The sequence below is a fragment of the Sander lucioperca genome, chromosome 17, assembly GCF_008315115.2.
Source record: "Sander lucioperca isolate FBNREF2018 chromosome 17, SLUC_FBN_1.2, whole genome shotgun sequence".
NCBI lineage: Eukaryota > Metazoa > Chordata > Actinopteri > Perciformes > Percidae > Sander > Sander lucioperca.
Genome location: NC_050189.1, coordinates 20579092 through 20599857, shown reverse-complemented (window position 1 = coordinate 20599857; position 20766 = coordinate 20579092). Strand labels below are relative to the sequence as shown.

General features: G+C 40.2%; 3 protein-coding genes across 4 annotated transcripts in view; 2 read left to right on the top strand and 1 right to left on the bottom strand.

The window, feature by feature from the left end:
• Positions 1 to 20766, top strand: part of LOC116034141 (hemicentin-1-like) — a 1482957-nt gene that overhangs the window by 583569 nt on the left and 878622 nt on the right. The window lies entirely within an intron of this gene.
• LOC116034453 (Fc receptor-like protein 5) overlaps positions 1 to 20766 on the top strand; it is a 245863-nt gene that overhangs the window by 118549 nt on the left and 106548 nt on the right. The window lies entirely within an intron of this gene.
• Positions 1968 to 12417, bottom strand: LOC116034451 (low affinity immunoglobulin gamma Fc region receptor III-like). 2 transcript variants are annotated; one of them, XM_031277141.2, is made up of 9 exons: positions 12293 to 12417; positions 10494 to 10529; positions 10046 to 10315; positions 9724 to 9966; positions 8105 to 8299; positions 7710 to 7796; positions 5687 to 5782; positions 4811 to 4900; positions 1968 to 2356 (listed from the first exon to the last, which is right to left on the bottom strand). In XM_031277141.2, exons 1-9 carry the CDS (start codon positions 12321 to 12323, stop codon positions 2307 to 2309), a joined length of 1098 nt encoding a protein of 365 aa, XP_031133001.1. In that variant the 5' UTR covers positions 12324 to 12417; the 3' UTR covers positions 1968 to 2306. The 2 variants fall into 2 exon arrangements, with proteins under 2 accessions (XP_031133001.1, XP_031133005.1); XM_031277145.2 differs by lacking the exon at positions 4811 to 4900 and having other exon boundaries at positions 12293 to 12416.

Genomic DNA, 20766 nt, shown 5'->3' with positions numbered 1-20766 from the left:
TGTGTTGTCCTTCAGGACCGTCCACTTTATTTTATTTTAGTTTTGTATTGGTCTGGTGTTGAGCTTCAGGGTCAATTATTATATTAAAATGATATTCTCACTAGTCAGATATCTACAACTTTGATTGTTGTAGTTAAAACTTCAACATGTTGAATATCTGAAATACATTTTGACTGGTAGTACTAATGTCATTTCAAATAACTATAATTACAATGATGTCTTGAACCAACGCAGTCGCAGGAATCTATCTATCTGATCTCTGAGATTAGATTAGAAGATAGTTCCCCCAGTTCAGCCTTTAAGCTGCGGCGTGTCACTTTACTAGCGGCCCTTTTGTGTCAAGTGACCCAAGATCAGCGGCTTTGGAGGGGTGCTTATTTCGCACGGGGCCTGGGGCGGCCACACCCAAACACCCACGCTATCTCTGCTATAAATGTGGTTATGTTGTTTTAACTTGAAGCTGTGAGTTGTAATAAAGAAGGAAAGTATGTCTGTTATACCAGGCAAGGAAGATTTCTTGCATTATGAAAGAAAATAAATTATTTGTTTTAACTTAAAGTATGAAGTTAAACCAAGTAATAAAAGTTAAATCAACTAAAAGAACAACTTTAACAAAACTAGAACTCTGTAGTTACATCAACCTCATTAACTTTAATTTCTAAGTTGAAACAAAGGCAGTCTTCAAGTTGAGTGAACTTTGATTTTCAAGGCAGCAGGTGAACTTGCATTTCCAAGTTAAACTACCTTGAATTTTCTTACAGTGTGTGTGACATGAACTACTACGACTACCTTTTGTAGTCACTGTTCCTTTATCCTTTATTGTGACTATTATTTCCACTGTTCATCACAACCCCAACCGGCACCGTCAGACACCTCCTACCAAGAGTCTGGGTCTGTCCCAGGTTTCTTCCTAAAAGGGAGTTTTTCCTCTCCACTGTCACACTTAATGCTTGCTCTTGGGGGAATTACTGGAATTGTTGGGAGTGTGGTCTAGACTCTAGATCTACTCTATCTGTAAAGTGTCTCGAGATAACTCTTGTTATGATTTGATACTATTAATAAAATTTTATTGAATTGAGTGTTTCTGAAATTAATCAACTGTTGGTTTGGACACTATGTGATATGATGTCATGTTTGTGTGTTGACATGTCAAAGCACTTTATTATATTAATTTTGCAGCCTAAATGTTCCTCTAACACAGTGACATGTGTAAAGAAAGAGAAGGTGCTGTGCTGCCACCTGCTGGCTGTCTGACTCCACTGATATTGATGCTGTCATCAAACAGAGTTTATCAATCAGCATCTTATTGAAAAAGATCAGAATATGTATATAAAGGGTCTGATTTGAATGTGAACATTTGCACAGGAATGTGCAGTTATTGTCCGGGCTGTAAAAGCTTACAGTTTAAATACAGAAATATGTGCAAAAGAAGAAGATACATATTTAGTAAGTGTGGCCTGGCTGTGTCACATGGCTTCATGACGGTTCAGATAGTAAAAAATCTAACATGCTTGTTGCTGCCCTTCAGCTGTCAGAGTTAGGTTTGACTTGATGTGTTAACTTCTAGCTCTATTCTCATGGAATACATCCATGGAAGTGGGTGTAAAAGCAGTCTGAGTGTAATAGTCAATATTTCTGGTGTGGAAGAACAGCATCCTGTATATCTACTCATAAAACATTGTCTGTTATCATGTAGCTGAAAAACAGAACCTGATCATTTCTGTGATGTTTAAACTTTTAAAAAATTACAGACTGAATGTTCACCGACTACAGAATCTAACCTCAGACCCTCTGCTCTGTAGCTGTTTCTGATTGGTGTGAAGTTTCCAACCGCTGGCTGATGTTGCAGCTGTTTATAGTCTGCGGTGTGTTTGTTCTCTGTTATCTGCTGAAGAGAAGTGTGGATCGGTTAGCCTCAACCAGAACAAATGTTCCATCTGTCAGAGATGTGAAACCCACAGAACCACACGAGGAGACACCAGAGTTTATTGATCCTGCACAGAAACAAGCTCATAAATACAATATATCAATATCAGTAAATAGTTATTATCATTAGACTCTGTTCAGTTGATATTTGTTGGTGTTGTGAACCGTACAAAACACTTATAGGGGAAGTATTTTTTGCACAAACCCGTTGAAAGAACGCAAACATGCTCTAAATATAAGTGGTTTGTCTCTTTGCTGCTGCATTAATCTCATTTAGCTTTAATAAGAAATCAAACAGATCAATGTAGCGAGGTGTGAGGGTCTCTGGGGACCAGTGATTGGCCGGCTGGACTCCACTGGTTGGACTGGTGTGATGGTGTTCAGGTCTTCCTCAGTGAGGAGTAGAGGACCTCTGGGTCTGCTGGAGGCTCTGAACACAAACAGTTCAAACAATATGAGAAACTGTTGGAGACAAACTCCATCAGCAGACAAACAGTGAGTTGTATATATATATATATATATATTTCTTCCATGTTTCTGTTTTTTTGCAGCATTTAATGAACACCATTTCCCATAAGCCCACAGACCATCGCAGGTTAAATGTCGTAGTCCAGTCCATGAACAAGTCCAGGAAATATTATGCATACATTTGAAAAACACATCAGTGCTGTTTTATCTCAAAGGTAAAACAGAATAGTAAAAGTAAAATGTACAATATTTTTCTCAGAAATTGAAAAGAGAAGTAAAAAAAAACTGTACTGAATTAAAATAAAATGAGTTAAAAATGCGTTTATTTTGGCGGTTAGTTCAGACATGTCTTTAATAACAGACAAACAAAAGAGACAGAGACAGCAAGACTAATTTTAAAAGACTGTGTGAAGATATATATTAGGGATCGACAGATACTTGTTTTTAAAGGCCGATACCGATTATTAGAAGTGAATGAAACCGATATTTGGAACCGATATGCATTTACAGTGAAAATGAAAATCTTTAAAGGTACAATATGTAACATTTCTGCATTAAAATGTCACTTTATCTGAGGTGTAGTCGGAAAAGATGTGTTTTTAGCCTTCGGCGGAAGATACTTAGGTTTTCGGCCATCCTGACGTCAATAAGGTGATGATGCAGAGCGAAGTGAGCGGGTTGGGGTATAGGGTTTGACCATGTTCTGTATGTATGCTGTATGTATGCTGGGGCTGATCCGTTCGTGGCCCTGTATGTAAGTACTAGTGTCTTGAAGCGAATGCGGGCAGCAACTGGTAACCAGTGAAGAGAGCGGAGGAGCGGTGTAGTGTGAGAGAACTTGGGGAGGTTGAAGACAAGTCGAGCTGCTGTGTTCTGAATGAGCTGCAGGGGCCGGATGGCACATGCAGGCAGGCCAATCAGGAGGGAGTTGCAGTAGTCTAGACGTGAGATGACTAGAGCCTGAACCAGAACCTGAGCTGCCTTCTACGTGAGAAGGGGACGTATCTTTCTGATGTTATGCACCATGTATCTACACGATCGGGTAGTTGCAGTGAAGGGGAGTTGGTCGTCAAGTGTCACACCCAGGTTTCTAGCAGTCTGGGTGGGGACTACCACAGAGTTGTCAATTGTTATAGTCAGGTCTTGGGTAGGAGAGCCCTTCCCTGGAAGGAAAAGGAGCTCAGTCTTGTCGAGGTTGAGTTTCAGATGGTGTGTGGACATCCAAGACGAGATGTCAGTCAGACAGGCCGAGATACGTGCTGCTACCTGAGTTTCAGACTCAGGAAAGGAGAGAATTAGTTGGGTGTCATCTGCGTAGCTGTGATAAGAAAAGCCGTGTGACTGAAAGACCCGAGAGAGTTGGTGTACAGAGAGAAGAGGAGGGGACCCAGGACTGATCCCTGAGGAACTCCAGTTTTGAGTGGGCAAGGTTCTGAGGTAGATCCTCTCCAAGTTACCCGGTAGGTTCGGTTTGCCAGGTAAGATGTGAGCAAAGAGAGCGCAGAACCTGAGACACCCAGATCCTGGAGTGTCGAAATGAGGATCTGGTGGTTCACTGTGTCAAAGGCAGCAGAAAGATCCAGAAGAATGACGACGGAGGAGAGAGAGGCTGCTCTAGCGTAACGTAACGTGAATAAACTTGAATGGGTAAACTCGTCCGTGAACAGATGCATTCTAATCAGCGATGGTGTTTAACACATCCATTGTTTGGGTTGACAGACCCCTAGCGGCAGAAAGTTACATATTGTTATTTAAGTTAAAATTAAGATTTTAGAATGTTACAAACTCCAACACAAAACTTTTTAAAAACGCTTTAAGCAATTATTTAATATATGAGACATGAAGGACATGAAGTCAGACTCAGTGGTGAGTGAAACCAAAGCAGAGGGACAGACACAGAGCTGTAGCCGAGCCAAAGTACAACACTTTTTAATTCATTAACTTTATCGGTTATCAGGCAAAAAAAAAAGCTGATAGAGATAATCTGCAAACTGGCAAAAAACGGCACGATAATCCGCCAGGGCCGATAATCGGTCTTTCCCTAGTAAACGATGTAAACTTTGCAGCATTATTTAGAATATGACAATATTCTGAATTTGATACAGGTCGTGTAAACATCATATTCTATTTGGATTTTCAGAATAAGAGGCAAAGACTGGAATATTTTGTGCATGTAAACATAGTCATTGTTTTTGCCCTTCTGTACTTACTTATATCTATTTATAGGAATAGTTTATTATATTCTCAATTTTTTGGGGGAAATCCTCTTATTCTCTTTCTTCCTGAGAGCGAGAGGGGATGATTATCAGCCTTATTTTCTGTATGTTCAGTACAGAGCTGGAAGTGGTTAGCTTAGCTTAGCATAAAGACTGGAAACTGGCTCAGTTGAAAGTTGAGAAATAAAGAGCAGCTGTACCTCTGGTCCTGTTTGATTTGATCACTATTTGTCCATAACTGACGTCTTCAGCTCCTCTCACTGCTGAGTAGACTGCAGCTGGATCTCTCTCTGGAAAATCAAATAAAATACACATCACATTACTGCCGGTACTGATATAACACTTGTCATATAAAGAATATGTATACTGCTCTAGGATTATTGTTCATGGAGAATTATTATTAGAGTTGTTATGGGCATGGCTGCAGGTTTTTAGACCTGGTCTGAACAAATAGCAAATATAACTGGTGGGCATTTATATGAAACAGGAAAGTGGACGACCACAAAGCTGCTTGCAGAGGGTGTAGAGAGAAACCTCACCAATGTCACATGACAGTTCACTAGAATCAACAGGAGGACGTGGCTGCTGTGGTTTTACACGCAGAGTGGAACAAAAAAAAACTAGACAATTATTAGTCGTATCAAAGGTCAGTTTGAGACGCAGAAAATAAAGTATCTTTGTTCTGCTGAGTCCGTCTCCTCTTCTATATCCAAACTTAAATCCTAACTTTGAGACAGGATGAATATTTATATTCTTTGTTAGATTTTTAGTCTGTTGTCGTCTTAAAGTATTAATCCGGTGTTATTTTACATGTCAGCTTATTCGGAACATTGTCTTTTTCAGAATAAGGGCAAAAACCGGAATACTTTGCATGTAAAGATAGTCCCTGTTGCACTGGATGACATGTTTCTTCATCAGCATGAACACACTCTGTAGTTCATTCACAAATACTCACTAGAACACCAGGTGAGGATTAATCCGCTAATGAAAATAGTTCCTAACAAAGACAATATTTTCTCATGTTTGTTGGTAAGAAACTCGTTTCTAGTGATGGAGACATAGAAAAGCAGCCGTACCTCTCTTCCTGTTTGATTTCTTGTCTTTGATCACTATTTGTCCGTAACAGACGTCTTCTGTTCTCACTTCAGAGTAGATTGCAGCAGGATCACTCTCTGGAGAAGAAATGACATTAATTATTTAACTTTTACTACAATCAATAATACTTCTTCCCATAGTATTAGAAAAGGACAAAATAAATAGTTGATAAAATATAGCAGCAAATATCAGAATATAGCTTTAAGACAGAAGTGTACAAAGTTTACTAGTTAAGGGGAAGTACAACTTAAAATGTTATGAGAATATAAGAAAAAACTTTACTACTTTACTAATACTTACAAGATAAAATCCTAATGCATCTACAGCATGCATTTGTTATTTATTTATTCAAGATTGGTTGAATTTTAAGGCATTCTGCGGTCTGTTATTTCTTGATAACAGACCTTTGCTAAGTATAACACACCGTTGCCATGCATAGCATAGCGTTGCCATGGACGCAGTTCTGATCAGTCTGGAGGACAGCGATCAATCCGCTGTTTGGTTAATTTAACGGCAGCAGATCTGGTCAGCGCCTATCGCTGCATCTTTAAATACAGTCTATGAACTCTACATCTTTATATACGGTCTACGATCTCTACATCTTTGACCGTATATAAAGATGTAGAGATCGTAGACCGTATATAAAGATGTAGAGATCATAGACCGTATATAAAGATGAAGAGATCATAGACCGTATATAAAGATGTAGAGATCATAGACCGTATATAAAGATGAAGAGATCGTAGACCGTATATAAAGATGTAGAGATCGTAGACCGTATATAAAGATGTAGAGATCGTAGACCGTATATAAAGATGTAGAGATCGTAGACCGTATATAAAGATGTAGAGATCATAGACCGTATATAAAGATGTAGAGATCATAGACCGTATATAAAGATGTAGAGATCATAGACCGTATATAAAGATGTAGAGATCATAGACCGTATATAAAGATGTAGAGATCATAGACCGTATATAAAGATGAAGAGATCATAGACCGTATATAAAGATGAAGAGATCATAGACCGTATATAAGATGAGATCTAGACCGTATATAAAGATGTAGAGATCATAGACCGTATATAAGATGTAGAGATCGTAGACCGTATATAAAGTAGAGACGTAAAGATGTAGAGATCATAGACCGTATATAAAGATGTAGTGATCATAGACCGTATATAAAGATGTAGAGATCGTAGACCGTATATAAAGATGTAGAGATCATAGACCGTGTATAAAGATGTAGAGATCATAGACCATATATAAAGATGTAGAGATCATAGACCGTATATAAAGATGAAGAGATCATAGACCATATATAAAGATGTAGAGATCGTAGACCGTATATAAAGATGTAGAGATCGTAGACCGTATATAAAGATGTAGAGATCATAGACCGTATATAAAGATGTAGTGATCATAGACCGTATATAAAGATGTAGAGATCGTAGACCGTATATAAAGATGTAGAGATCATAGACCGTGTATAAAGATGTAGAGATCATAGACCATATATAAAGATGTAGAGATTTCCTTAACAACATTATTTTACTGTTTACATGAACATATTCCCTTACTTTAGATCTATTGTAAGTGATCATCACATACAGAGATATGTAAATTTGCAAATGTATAGTTTATATATATATCATCTTAGTTTGTTCCTGTGTCCTGCAGTAAAGAGTGTGCAGACCACACTCAGGTGAAGGGTTGCTATGAGAAACAGGAAACTAGACAACCACCACAGAGCTGTTAGAGCTGTTAGAGGTGTTAACCACACGGTACCAGACACCCAGACTCTCATGCCAAGCACAACACACGCTATCATCTACTAAAATAGACCTTACAGTGCGACTGTTGTGGACTAAAACATTGATTTAGTTTTTAAAATATCCTTATTTTATAAAATGCTCTCTTCCCCAAACGTCCTCTCAAGACGTTAAAAAGAGAACACACACACCGTCCCTCAGAGTCTTCTGAAAATCAATAAAAACATCTTTACCTCTGCTCCGTCTGATTGGCTGTTGCAGGTTACGTGATATTGTGATATCACTGTATGTGACGTCATCATCTCCAGCTTCTACTTCAGCTGAAATGAACCAAAGTTAACATCACTTTCAATCAGTTTATCCATTAAAGAGACATGGTTAAAGATGGAAACATGAGGAAGATTATGTGATCTGATCAAAAGCTCCGGAGCATGCTAAAGGGCCCTCGTGGTGAGGATGGTTTGTCAACAACAGAATAGTGATTCATGAGAATCCTAAGAGACGTTTGACTTGAAGAAACAGTTTCAAAATGTCTACTTATTTGATAAACTTCACCCCAAATTTTGAAATAGTAATATCAGTGATTTTCAACACTGGCATGATTTGAGTCATTTTGTCTAAAACTAACCTTTAGGTTTCCTACCGATGCATCGTCTCACCAGCAGAACCAGCAGAACCAGGAGAACCAGGAGAACCAGGACACCGACTGAAACGGACCAGAACACAAGGGGAGGAGGAGAGGAGCCGGGACTGGAGGGGGGAGGGGAAGAAGTGTTGAAGCTAGAAGAGGGGGTTGTAGGAGGACTGGTTGTCGTGGGTTTCCCTGAAATGAACAAAAAGTATGCACAGAAATAAAAGTAAGTAGTTAACACGGTCAACCATTTTACTGTTCCTCTATTTCTATGTGAGGCATAAGACTTTAAATTCCAATGTTGTGTATTATTTGAGTGAATTCCCTTGGTGTAGTTAGAGGTAGAAATATCTAATATCAGACGGTGTGTTAGGATGCTTCCACATCTGAGCGTTTCCTTGGATAGTCCCGATGGTTTGGGGCAGTGTAAAAGCTCATTTGAACTTTGGTATGGACCAAAGTTCTCCAGAGTTCAGTTCACATCATGTGAGAACGCAATCAGACACACAGGAAGTGACTCAAAAATCAATGTATTTACTAGCCTACAATTTCCACCTTGCGCACAATTTACTGACGTATAAATGATTAAAGTGATGATAATGTTCAGATCCATAACCTATAATGACCACACATCATCATCATCATCTCAAAGACCAGGTTTGGTGCACGTGACAAAGTGCTGTGTAAACACAAACAGAACCAAATAAAAAATGATGCCCCCGAATCACAGAGTCTACCAAACTCTAAGGGCCCTGTTTTAACGATCTAAGCACACGGTGTGTAGCACCTGGCGCAGGTGCGTTTAAGGCGTGCGCAAATCCACTTTTGCATTTTCTCTTCAGATCGTTTCTGTCTAAACATAGCCTTAGTGTCTTCATTAATCAGAGGGGTGTTTTGTGCGTAACATGCAATAAACCAATCAGAGATCATCTCCCATTCCCTTTAAAAGCCAGGCGCGTTTGGACCTTGGAGCATTGCTGTTATGATGGAGGATTTGCACCGTAATATTTTTATTTGTAATCTTCTGCATGTGTGTGTGCTGCTGTGCGTCCCTGTGTGTGTAACAAGCATAGTGTGCACGTGCTGTGTACGAGCCTAGGAGCATTTTACTAATGCTCTGTTAAAATAACAATGAAATGCTGCGTTATTGACTTTAGACCAGGTTTTTGTTGGTCAACGGCGCCATCACTTCCCGCTGCCTCAAGATAGCAATACGCCCAGAATGCACCTGAACACACCTCCCTGTAAGACCAGCACGCCCATAATGCACCTGAACACACCTCCCTGTAAGACCAGCACGCCCATAATGCACCTGAACACACCTCCCTGTAAGACCAGCACGCCCATAATGCACCTGAACACACCTCCCTGTAAGACCAGCACGCCCATGGGCGCAAAGATGGGCGCAGGTGCATTTGCTATTTAAAACGACACGGGCGCTGGATGGGAAATTTAAACTGTGTCCATCTTAAACTAGCAAAGACACTTCCGTTGGGCTCTGCTCTGCTCTGCTCTGCTCTGCTCTGCTCTGCGCTGCGCTGCGCTGCGCCGGGTGCAAGATAGGGCCCTAGGTGTGAAAGCGCCCTAAGCTGAAGAATGACCTTTAACCTCCTCACCTGTGACAGAGACCCAGCTGGGTGGAGACTCTCCAACACTGCTGATGAGACACTTGTAGAGGCCTTCATCAGACCTGGAAACATGGTGGATGGTCATGTGACCTGCAGGCTCAGTCCTGATGAAGGAGCCATCTTTATAGAAACCAGCTGGGAGGTTGGAGGACGTCTCTGTTTTACAGAGCAGAGTGAGGTCTTCTCCCTCCATCACAGGGAGGACAGGACTCTGCAGGATCACTGGTCCATCTCAACACAGAGACAAACTACAGCATGTCATCCATTCACACACAGCTTCATCAATACTGACTCCACAGTCTGATCTTACCAGTGACAGTGATGTTGATGCTGTTACTGGTTGCTCCCTCTCTGGACTCACACCAGTAAACTCCACTGTACCATGGGACCATGTAGCTGATGTTACAGGAAGAATTAACACCAGTAGGTCTTCCCCAGCCATCTCCACACTGAGTCCTGGTGTCTCTGGTTGTGTTCCTCCTCAGAGTCCATCCAGCAGAGCTGTCGTCCTCCTCACAGCTCAGAGAGACAGACTGTCTTTTAAACATCTGAGAGCTGCTTGGACTCACAGTCAGAGAGGCTGGAGGGAGGGAGGAGGGACAGAAAGATGCAGTTAGAGATGATGATTTTCATTCTGACACATTCCTCATTTCACTGTTCACTGCACTGCAGTTTAACTCCTCAAACACTGTCTGAAACACTAACTTTTCTGTTAGTGAGTGAATAACTGTTCAGATGTGACAAAGAAGTCTACTGACCTTGGTTGGTTGTGCAGCTCAGCAGTGAGATCAGAACTGAAGAGAAATGACCCTCAGGTTAGTTTAACAGGCAACAAGACATCAAAACAGAAAAACTCTGGCTGTAGTTCACCGAAAACCAATGCATTGATATGAGATAGTTATGCAACGTAACATCATAACTTCACGTAAACATTCTAAAGCCAAGTGGTGTGTTAACTTACGCATTATGAGCTATCCGCGTGTATGTCTACGCCAGAACGGAGCGTTGCATTTGGAGCTCAGGTTGGGTTTGTTCAGGACACCCCCGTCTGTAGCTTGCGCGTCACCTTTTGGTATCGCCTCAGCTCGCTTGGAACCTCAACAGAGGTGGTACTAAAAAAAGTACCTGTTAGCAGGTACCAGGTACTTTTTATCATAACGGAAAACACAAAAAACGGCGAGTAGAGTGGAGGCGAGTCAAACAGGTACCATGTAGTGGAAAAACGCCATATGTAACTTTTCTCACTTCGGTCCCCATACAGGTTGTCTCATTGGAACTACATGTATGCATACATACACACACACATGTATGCATACACACATGTATGCATACATACATGTGTGTATGTATGTATGCATGAGCCTAAATGTAGGCATACATGTCAGCATACATACATACATCTATGCATGTATACATGAAATACATACATGTATGTATGCACATATGCATGCATACATACACACATGTATGCTGGAGTGCTGATCGGGCCGCATTTTTCTGCTTTTCCAAGCCCGGCCTGCGTCCGACAGAGCAGTAACCAAGCCCAACAGGCATTAAGATATTTATGTCCGAGCCCGACCCGAGCCCATCACAGTTCAAATCTCATTATTTTTCTATTTGTTTGTGTGGAAAGCTTTTATTAAGCAACTGTAGGAAGGCATTCAGAAATATCAACAGATGGGCACATCAGCGCACACGGGGCAACAAGCACACGTTAATAAGCTGTTTAATTTAAAATGTTCAATGTCTAACCCTTTCCTGATTCCTTCGCTTCCAACCGTGGTCAGGTATGTATGTACGTATGTATGCATACATGTGCCTAAATGTAGGCTTGGCTATACATGAGCATACATACATGTATGTATGTATATATGCATGTATACATGAAATACATACATACCGTAAACTTACACAATACATACATGCATACATGCATACTAGATGTATGCATGTATGCATACATACATATAGTAATTGTTGAAACTTGTATTCCTCCACCATCAGGTTATTAAATTCAGACAGTAGCTACTTTAAATAGGATCCTTATCAACAGCTTACATGATAAAGTATGCAACAATGGCTATTTATTATTGTATTCTTTCTATTGTACTGCTATTTGTCGTAGTACACTGACCACTGTTTGTCTGTTTTACTGATTTGAGCTGGACGTGACATTTTGGATGTTGACATGACACTGATTCAACCACTCTACTGTCAATAACAGTAATTAGTGTAATTAAATTACACTAATTAGTCTTATAAGACTCATAAGACTATGATTTAAGACTAATAAGACTAATAAGTCTTATTTTGACAAGGTAGGTTATTACTTCATCACACATTTACATGAGCAGATAGCATTGAAGTCCTAGCCTACAGAATAACTCAGCAGGAAGACAGCCTAAGTAAGTTCCCCCCATGCAGCTTTGATGTATCTAAAAGCTAACATTAGAGTAACGTTTGTAAGTAAGATTTAGCAGAGCCTAGGGGCTAAGTCCCCCCTTTCTTTCAATCCTAGTGACGTCCCTGTTGGAGACACACATTAAGTTGAACTTACCCAGCAGCAGCTGTAGAGATGAGTCCTCCATTTGAAATGTTGGTCATCTGAGATCAGCACATTAGTGTCTAACCAGTCACACCGAGTAAAGCCCTCCTCCTTCCTCGTCACGTGTCACTCATGAGGCTTTCTGACAAGCAGTAATAGAAAACTGATGTCAGTATCACCCAGCTCACTATGAGAGGGCACATCTGGACAGTCACAGTCACATCTGGACAGTCACAGTCACATCTGGACCGTCCAGACAGATGCTGAGAGTCTTTAATGGACCTGCATTAGACAGCTGGGCTTCATGCTGTGTGTCAGCTACAGGGCTAACAGACCTGAGTGTATACGGAGGAAGCACCTCTAGCTTTGATTGATGATTTTATAGTACTTGATGATATTTTAATATTTTTTTAATGCTTTTTTTCAACGTGCAGTTATGTATCAGGATAGGAAGAATGACGTTATGGATATCTGAAATGTTCTTTTTAATTTAATGAAACTAACATGTTAAAATGGCCACTTCAAATGGTTAAAAAAGGTGTGTGTTCTACTACTCCCACAGTGTGTTCCTAGGGACCCAACCCCAATGCAGTCCAAGTCTGACCTGATGTCTCTCTCTCTCTCTCTCTCTCTGTCTGTCTCTCTCTCTCTCTCTCTCTCTCTCTCTCTCTCTCTCTCTCTCTCTCTCTCTCTCTGTCTGCTCCTCTCTCTCTCTCTCTCTCTCTCTCTCTCTCTCTCTCTCTCTCTCTCTCTCTCTCTCTCTCTCTCTCTCTCTCTCTCTCTCTCTCTCTCTCTCTCTCTCTCATGTTTAATGACATACTAGCTCTGCCTCAGGCGGCAGCCAATGAGATTCCAGGATTCTCCTGCAACACACACCTCCAGTCAATGCCCACAGGTTAGCACAGAGAGAGATTCTGTGATGCTCCTGATGGACTTGTAGAGAAGTTGGATCAGTAAGATGTTTAAAGTTATTAGCACTATAGACAGATGTGTTTCTGCCTGTTAAAACTATATAGAAACAAAAAATACTGTAGATTCTGTCAAGCTTTCTCTTGTAAAGTGGCTATGAGCCTCTCTGTTTTTCATTAGTGTACATGTGTGAACTTTAATAACCTGCATCAACATATGTTGAGCCTTTTGGAAGGCTGCCCTTGAATCCCAGGTCTAACAAAGTCCCCAGAGAGGGCTGCAGCTTCTCTTTGTGCAGCCTGTACAGAGGTCAGACTGATTTCCTGTAACAGACTGTGCTCCACCTAGTGTGATCCACCCTCTCACACATGCACCAGCTTTCAGACCAAAGGTACCCACCAACTTTAAAGCAGCGTCATACAGAAACAGATCAAGTGAGGGAGAGAACAGGCTACGAGGTCATTATGATAGGAGGAGACACTCCATCATGTCATCACTACAACATCTGTGCACATTCACAGAGTCTCTGCCATTTTGGAGTGTAAAAGTACTGAGTAGTTCCCTCTGAGTAAATGACAGTATTTGAGTAGCCTACTTGTACTAACAACTCATCTCTTACAGCCTGTTTGGGCTTTTTGTTGTTGTAGATCTCTCTGTGTTCATCTTTATGTCTGATTCTGTCTTCCTGTAAGAGAGTTAGTGTTTCCTAGGATGGTGAAGATATGTCCCGCCTCACTCTGTCTCTGATTGGCTTACCCTGGTATTCTTACCCTAACCCTAACCCTAACCAATCTCACTCCTCATGCTTAAATTTAACCAATCCCAATGACGAAGGCAATAAGTATTAGCCAGTCAGAGGCAGAGAAGGGCGGGACATTCCTTTGCCATCATAGGAAATAAACACTTCCTGTTGGATTCTGACCTCTTATTAAAAAGAATTCATAGAATTCATTCAAGAATTCATTCCTGACTTATTTTGTGATTATATGTGAAGCATGTTTATTTGTCTTGTAGATCTGGTGAGCCAAAGAAAAATTTCCACCTTGGTGGACAATAAAGATTTATTCTATTCTATTCTATTCTATTCTATTCTATTCTATTCTATACTATAATATAGACCTTTCAGTGTCTGAGCTCTGATAGAGATGCTGAGTGAGTTAATGAGACTTTCCAGTGAAATGCTCCTCTGGAGAACAGAGTGAAAGCTGCCTCCTGCTGGCTGTCTGACTGCATTACATCATGCTTTCTTTCTTCTCAAAGCCTCAGCACATGATCGGCATCTTTAATTATTAACACTGGACACTTTTATATGTGTGTGTGTGTGTGTGTGTGTGTGTGTGTGTGTGTGTGTGTGTGTGTGTGTGTGTGTGTGTTGTTGCCATGCGTCTTTCTGCTGCAGAGTGGTTCTGAAATGAATGAACTGTTGGTTTGGACACTCTGGTGTGTGATGTCATGTGTCTGTTGACATGGTGATGATCTTTATTTTGTAGTCTAAATGTTCCTCTAATACAGTGACGGTTGAATTAATAATCCATAAGTTAAAGAGCTCTGAGCTGTTCCTGCTGAACTGAACATGTGTAAAGAAAGAGAAGGTGCTGTGCTGCCACCTGCTGGCTGTCTGACTCCACTGATATGATGCTGTCATCAAACAGAGTTTATCAATCAGCATCTTATTGAAAAATATAAGACTACGTATATAAAGTCTCTGTTTTTCATGTGAACATTTGTGCAGGAATGTGCAGTTATTGCCCAGAGGTGTAAAAACTTACAGTTTAAATACAAAAATATGTGTAAGAGGGAAGATTATAAGGATGTGTTTGGAGGGAACAGTTTCCAAATGACAGACAGTATACCTGGTCCAAGAAGGACTGCTCAACACAATCCAGAATTGACTGGCTTCAAAGAGAGAGGAAGAGTGGTACTGACAACAGCGGAGGGAATTTCCAGGCTTGCGGCCTCTTTGGATGTTGATTGTGGGGTATCGAAAATTATTGTCAATATGTTGTTTAATTTCGTGTGGAAAAACAAAAAGTCTGTAATAATGAACACAAATCAGTGTGGGGACTTACATTTTTTTGGACTTCACAACTTTAAGCAACACCTTCAAAATCAACTGGCTCAGACAATTCATGAATAATCCAACATCACTATGGAATGTTATTCCAAATTATATCTTCTCTAAAATCGGTGGCCTGAATTTTCTGTTATTATGCAATTATAATATTAGCAAAATCCCAATCAAACTGTCCAATTTTCATAAGTTTTGCACACATGTTGTGAGGCTGATAGTGACTAGAAGTCAGAGAGACTAAATATGTTCAGATTACAGATCATCTACAGTCTGTTAATTAAAATCAGCAACAGATCACATGTAGAGCATTTTAACAGCTACTCTGTCTTATTAAAACAACTAGAGACTGTGTAGGAGCTGATATATGGTCTGAGAACATTTTATTAAATCGGAATCGGACCACGGTGTTTCTGTGACTTCCTGTTCAGCCTGAAGGCTGCTGGTAACGGCTGGAAACTGTCCGACTAGACCGCGGATTGTTGTCCCCGCCCCGGCTGCTGCTGCTGCTCTATGATGGCTGGAAAACGGCTGGTGACTTGAGAGCGGATTTCTCCGCCCCCCTCGCCCCCCCGGCTGCTGGCGCCGCCTCTACTTTAAAAGTAGGCGAGGTGCAGTTCTTCTCCAACGAGCCTGACGTATCAGAACAGAAACTAACAACCTACCGCCATTTTTAGAGTAAACGACGGTATGGTGGATTCTGATAACCCGGGCAGGGTGAGGTAGTCTCTTCCTCTCGGACACTAAGTCTTCATTAATGGTATGTGTGTTTCCTGTTATGTGTATAATGTTAGTTAAAGTGGTGTGTTGTGTGAACTGTGAACACGGATTGAGTGTGTGACTGTGTGTTTGAAGGTCTGAATATCTCTTATTATAGTAAATTATTCTAGACCTGTACGGGTCTTAGTCTCTGGGTGTTATGGTGTATATTGTTAGTTTGATGGTCTTGGTTGTATCCTTAAATGTGTTATTATTATGTTGTGTTCAGGGAGAGTAGGAGCAGAGTGTTAAGGCCTGTGACCATGGCGTCACTTTAGTCTGAAATGTGCTGGAGACAGAGATGCGTTCAGGTTCATGTTCATGTTCTGTATCTTTCGCACAGCTCATGTTTGGAAGACGCCGTCCATAGCTTACTAATGTAAATTAATAAAAACATGGTTTAATGTAGTCTACCTAAACAACGATCAATCATCACCACGTTTCTGGATGTTTTTTTGACAGTTTTCAGTGGTTATGAGTTAAATATGAGAGAGAAATGTGGTGATCGTTGTTTAGGTACATTAAACCAGGTTAAGCTTGTTACTTAATGAAGAATAAACGTTAATGTGAGATAACTGATAATCGTTGGATTTCGGTTTAGTTTTTTTTGACAAGCTTAAGTGTTCGTGACCAGATATGGCCATGAGGAATGTGGTGATCGTTGTTTAGGTACATTAAACCACGTTAATCTTTTTATCACGTTAAGCGTTATGTCAGACAGACAGGCAGTGTAGTGAGAGGAGGAGCAGCTCAAAACAACAGCTGCGTCTGTGCTGCTCTGTGGGGATAGTAGAGGGTTTTTGTGGATTTGTTGGCATCTGTCGCTCAAGAATTATATGTGTTATGAACTTTATTTATTTTAACTAATTGAGCTCGAGGTTTTCCAAAAAAGTGGTGGGTACAAAATGAGTCATGACGAATATTAACATTACAGTAGCCTGCTTTAGCTTTAGATTCTCCTTCAGATTCAGCTCCTCCTTTAACCCGAGCTGTAAGTCCCGCCCTCTCCGTCAAATACACCCAGACTGCCAGCCAACCATTTCCTAGTGACGTTTCGGTGGCAGCATATATATATATATATACTGCCAGAGAGAACAGTGTCGGGATACAGAGACCACTGCAGAGTAGTGGTGTGTGATACTGCAAAATTTGGTATCGATCCGATACCAAGTAAATACAGGGCCAGTATCACCGATATCAATACTTTTTAATAATTAAGGTGGATGCATCATCAAATTGCTAAATCTGAATTAATTCTCATGAACTTGAAGTGTTTTTGTGATTTTTCTTTTGGATTATTATTAACTGGAAACCCAGGACAGAATTCCCATATGCTTGTATAAAGTTGTTGTGTTCCCACTGTATCTTACAGCCGTTTTACAAATTATACAGCTGGTCGTCTTTTCATTTTCGGTCTGAAAATATAGCCACACGGCGCTCCTCTTCGTGTGTGTGTGTGTGTGTGTGTGTGTGTGTGTGTGTGTGTGTGTGTGTGTGTGTGTGTGTGTGTGTGTGTGTGTGTGTGTGTGTGTGTGTGTGTGTGTGTGTGTGTGTGTGTGGTCAGGCTGCAGCATAGGTTCGGTATCTCTACGTACCTAGAGATGAGATCTGATATTAAACAACATTTACTGAAGGATTAGACCAGAGGCCTGTACTACGAAGCGAGATTTGGCGTTAACGAGCTAACTTCAGGTTCAACCCAGGGTTTTCTGTACTACGAAGGTGGATCACTTGTGATCGGGTTCAATCACCATGGTAACTTATGCTGAACGCCTAACCTGGTCAGGAGCAGGTTATGTTGGAGATCAGAGATTAACCGGTGTTAAAGCACCGCCCACTGACCAATGAGAGAGAGAGAGAGAGAGAGAGAGAGAGAGAGAGAGAGAGAGAGAGAGAGAGAGAGAGAGAGAGAGAGAGAGAGAGACTCATAAAAGTTAGATTTTCAGCGGAGGGAATTACTTATAGGCTATTTGTTGCCTTCTTTAGCCGTGTGTTGCCAATGCGCACATCGGTTTAAATTATGTTTTTGTTTATTTTCTCTCACAGCGTACCACTGCTGGGGTTATAACTGAAATAACTGCCTAAAGCAACGACAGTTTATGGAAAGCAAAAGTGTAATTATGGTCGATCTGACTGATGAGGAAGTGACCAGTTTAGTCTAATGTATTATAGTGGGTGGACTGTACTGTATATTGGCCAGAATCTGCCTTTGGGGGAGGGGGGGGGCATATCATAGTGGGGGGTGTGGGTGTCCTCCCCCAGGGAAGTTTTAAGCATCAACGACTTCATTTCCTGCGTTCAGATACACTTTTATGCACCAATTTATGGTGAAATACCTCCATTGAGCCTATGTGAAGAATAAAGCACAGATGACAATTCAAAATATATCAAACATATAATGGAAAGTATGTTGTTACGTGTCATTGGGCATTTTTAAGTGAGTATATGGAAATCCTGGAGCTTACTATCACGTAGACTACACCACTGGATATTGATAAGCTAAACGTTGTGATATAACAGCGTCGGCTTTTTTGCCAGCTTTCCTTCCTGCGTTTTGCCTGTTAAACCGTGTCTGTGTTCTTCATATTTATGTAGAATTATAGTTTGTTCTTCTTGTTTAAAATATGCAGCTCTGGTAGATGTTTGTGATTGGTCGTGGTGCGCAAACAGCGCCTCTTTTATGTGAACGTGCGCGTCTCTAGATTGGGAAACCCTGGGTTGACTGAACTAGTTGATAACCAGCGTCGTGATACAGGTTATGAGGACCACGGTTGTTAGGTTAGGTGAAGCCGGATCACTGAAAGAAATCCAGGACATGTTGATCTGGATTCGTAGTCCAGGCCTCAGAACTATTGATGAGTCATGTCAACACGTATCTCAGTGAGGAGCTTCTTCATGAGTTGACCTCGTGGTAATAAAGTCCTGTGATATCTCTGATAATTAACATCCCTCTGCAGTGTTACAACCTGATGGAGGTCTTTTAGAAGTACCATGACTTTTATTCATTGTTATTGTTTTTCAGACCTGATTGTGGTAACAGTGTACCTTAGATAAAAGTAAAAAATAAGTCATTACGATGTTTTGATCGATGATCATTTCACATATCTAAAACATCATTCTTCCTCTCCAGAAACAACATATTAGAAATCTGAAAACTTCAATTTCAGATACAGTTTAGTTGTTGCTAGTCATAATTTAAATTTCAGGTATCCAGAATGTTATTTAAATATCTGATATACATTTTGACAAATGTAAATTAATTAGAATAATGACTAGAAGATAAGTTATAATGTATTAATCCCACACTGGGGAAATTTCTACAACAGCTCAAAACACATCAGAATAACATAAATACACATTAAATAGACTTTGTTTTTTGGATATCTGAAATTGAAAGCCATGAATAACAAAAGTGAGGTCATTTGTCCAAGGAAGAATGACGATATTCTTTTAGACTAAGAAGAATTGAAATATGGATATCTGAGATATCATATGTTTTATTATCTTCAGGTTCTGAGGATAGAAACTCCTTTCCTGTAGGTGTCCTGATATATAAAAGACGTGTGTTTGTATAGATCACAGTATACTATGGACCGTAAATAATCATTATCATAGTGTAGCCGTCCCCGGCTGAAAGATGGTCTTCATGGTTGGATGGTTTATTCACTCTCTTTGCAGAAATCAACCTAAATTAAAAGCCTAATAAAATATTGAATGAAATGTCACATCCAATATCGCGTAGTAAATAGTTGGAATGCTGATTCAGCAGCATTCCAACTATTCTCCTGTTCTTCTTATTATTCCGTACGTTTGGTCGTCCGTAACTTCTGCATACGTTCAGCTATTAAAACCATTCAACTTTAAAAATCTTAAGCTCCTTCAGCTAATGATGGGACTTTTGTTCTACTATTTATACTTTTTCAAATATTAAGCTATTAAACATTTTATTTTAACATTAAAGTCAATGAGAGCAAGCTTCAAATCCTTCAAATCCTCTTCTGCTTCAAAATGTATCTCCTCCTACAGTCTTTCACCCTACAGACGTGATTCCTCGGAGGCCCCTGCGGTCAGCTGAGAAAAGAAAAAAACTAAACCGTGCGCACAGAATAAAAATCCGTTCCCTTCCATCTTTTATAGAAATGTTTTTTCATTGTTAGCTTATTAAGGTAATGCAGTTCAGCTTCCAACTGACAAGTTTTTCAGCAGTGCAATGCATTGAGATTTTTCAAACATTTTTTTTCATATTTCTGCATTTCATCTCTGTTTCTCACAGCATTTGTAAGTCTTCCATACTTATTCAGAATTTCAGTCAGAAAATAAATTCGGATCTCACAATGTTCTCCATCGTTTGGCATGGTTGAACTTTTAAAGCCAACAATTCAGTTTAGCATCAGCTTTTCAAAAACCTTTAAATATTCCACATCTTTCATACATTAGTGGTGTTGTTCAACTTTTAATGAAATTCATGGTTATTAAAACCATTCATACTTTTCCAACTATTCTCATTCCTTAAACTTCTTCTTACTGATTTAAGCTATTAATCCAGTTTAGCTTTAGCAATTTATCTATTCAGCATTCCTACGCATTTTCTGCAGGAGATATCTCTAGCCCAGTACGGGTCTTAGTCTCTGGGTGTTAGGGTGTATATTGTTAGTTTGATGGTCTTGGTTGTATCCTTAAATGTGTTATTATTATGTTGTATTAAGAGGGAGCTGGAGCAGAGTGTTTTGAGGTAGTTAACGTTGTTAAC

Coding starts and splice junctions, on each gene's coding strand:
- LOC116034451 (XM_031277141.2), bottom strand. CDS start 12,323: ATGGAGGACTCATCTCTACAGCTGCTGCTGG. Junction 10,530..12,292: donor ATCTCTACAGCTGCTGCTGG/GTAAGTTCAACT, acceptor ATTTCTCTTCAG/TTCTGATCTCACTGCTGAGC. Junction 2,357..4,810: donor CAAATCAAACAGGACCAGAG/GTACAGCTGCTC, acceptor GTTTGTGTTCAG/AGCCTCCAGCAGACCCAGAG.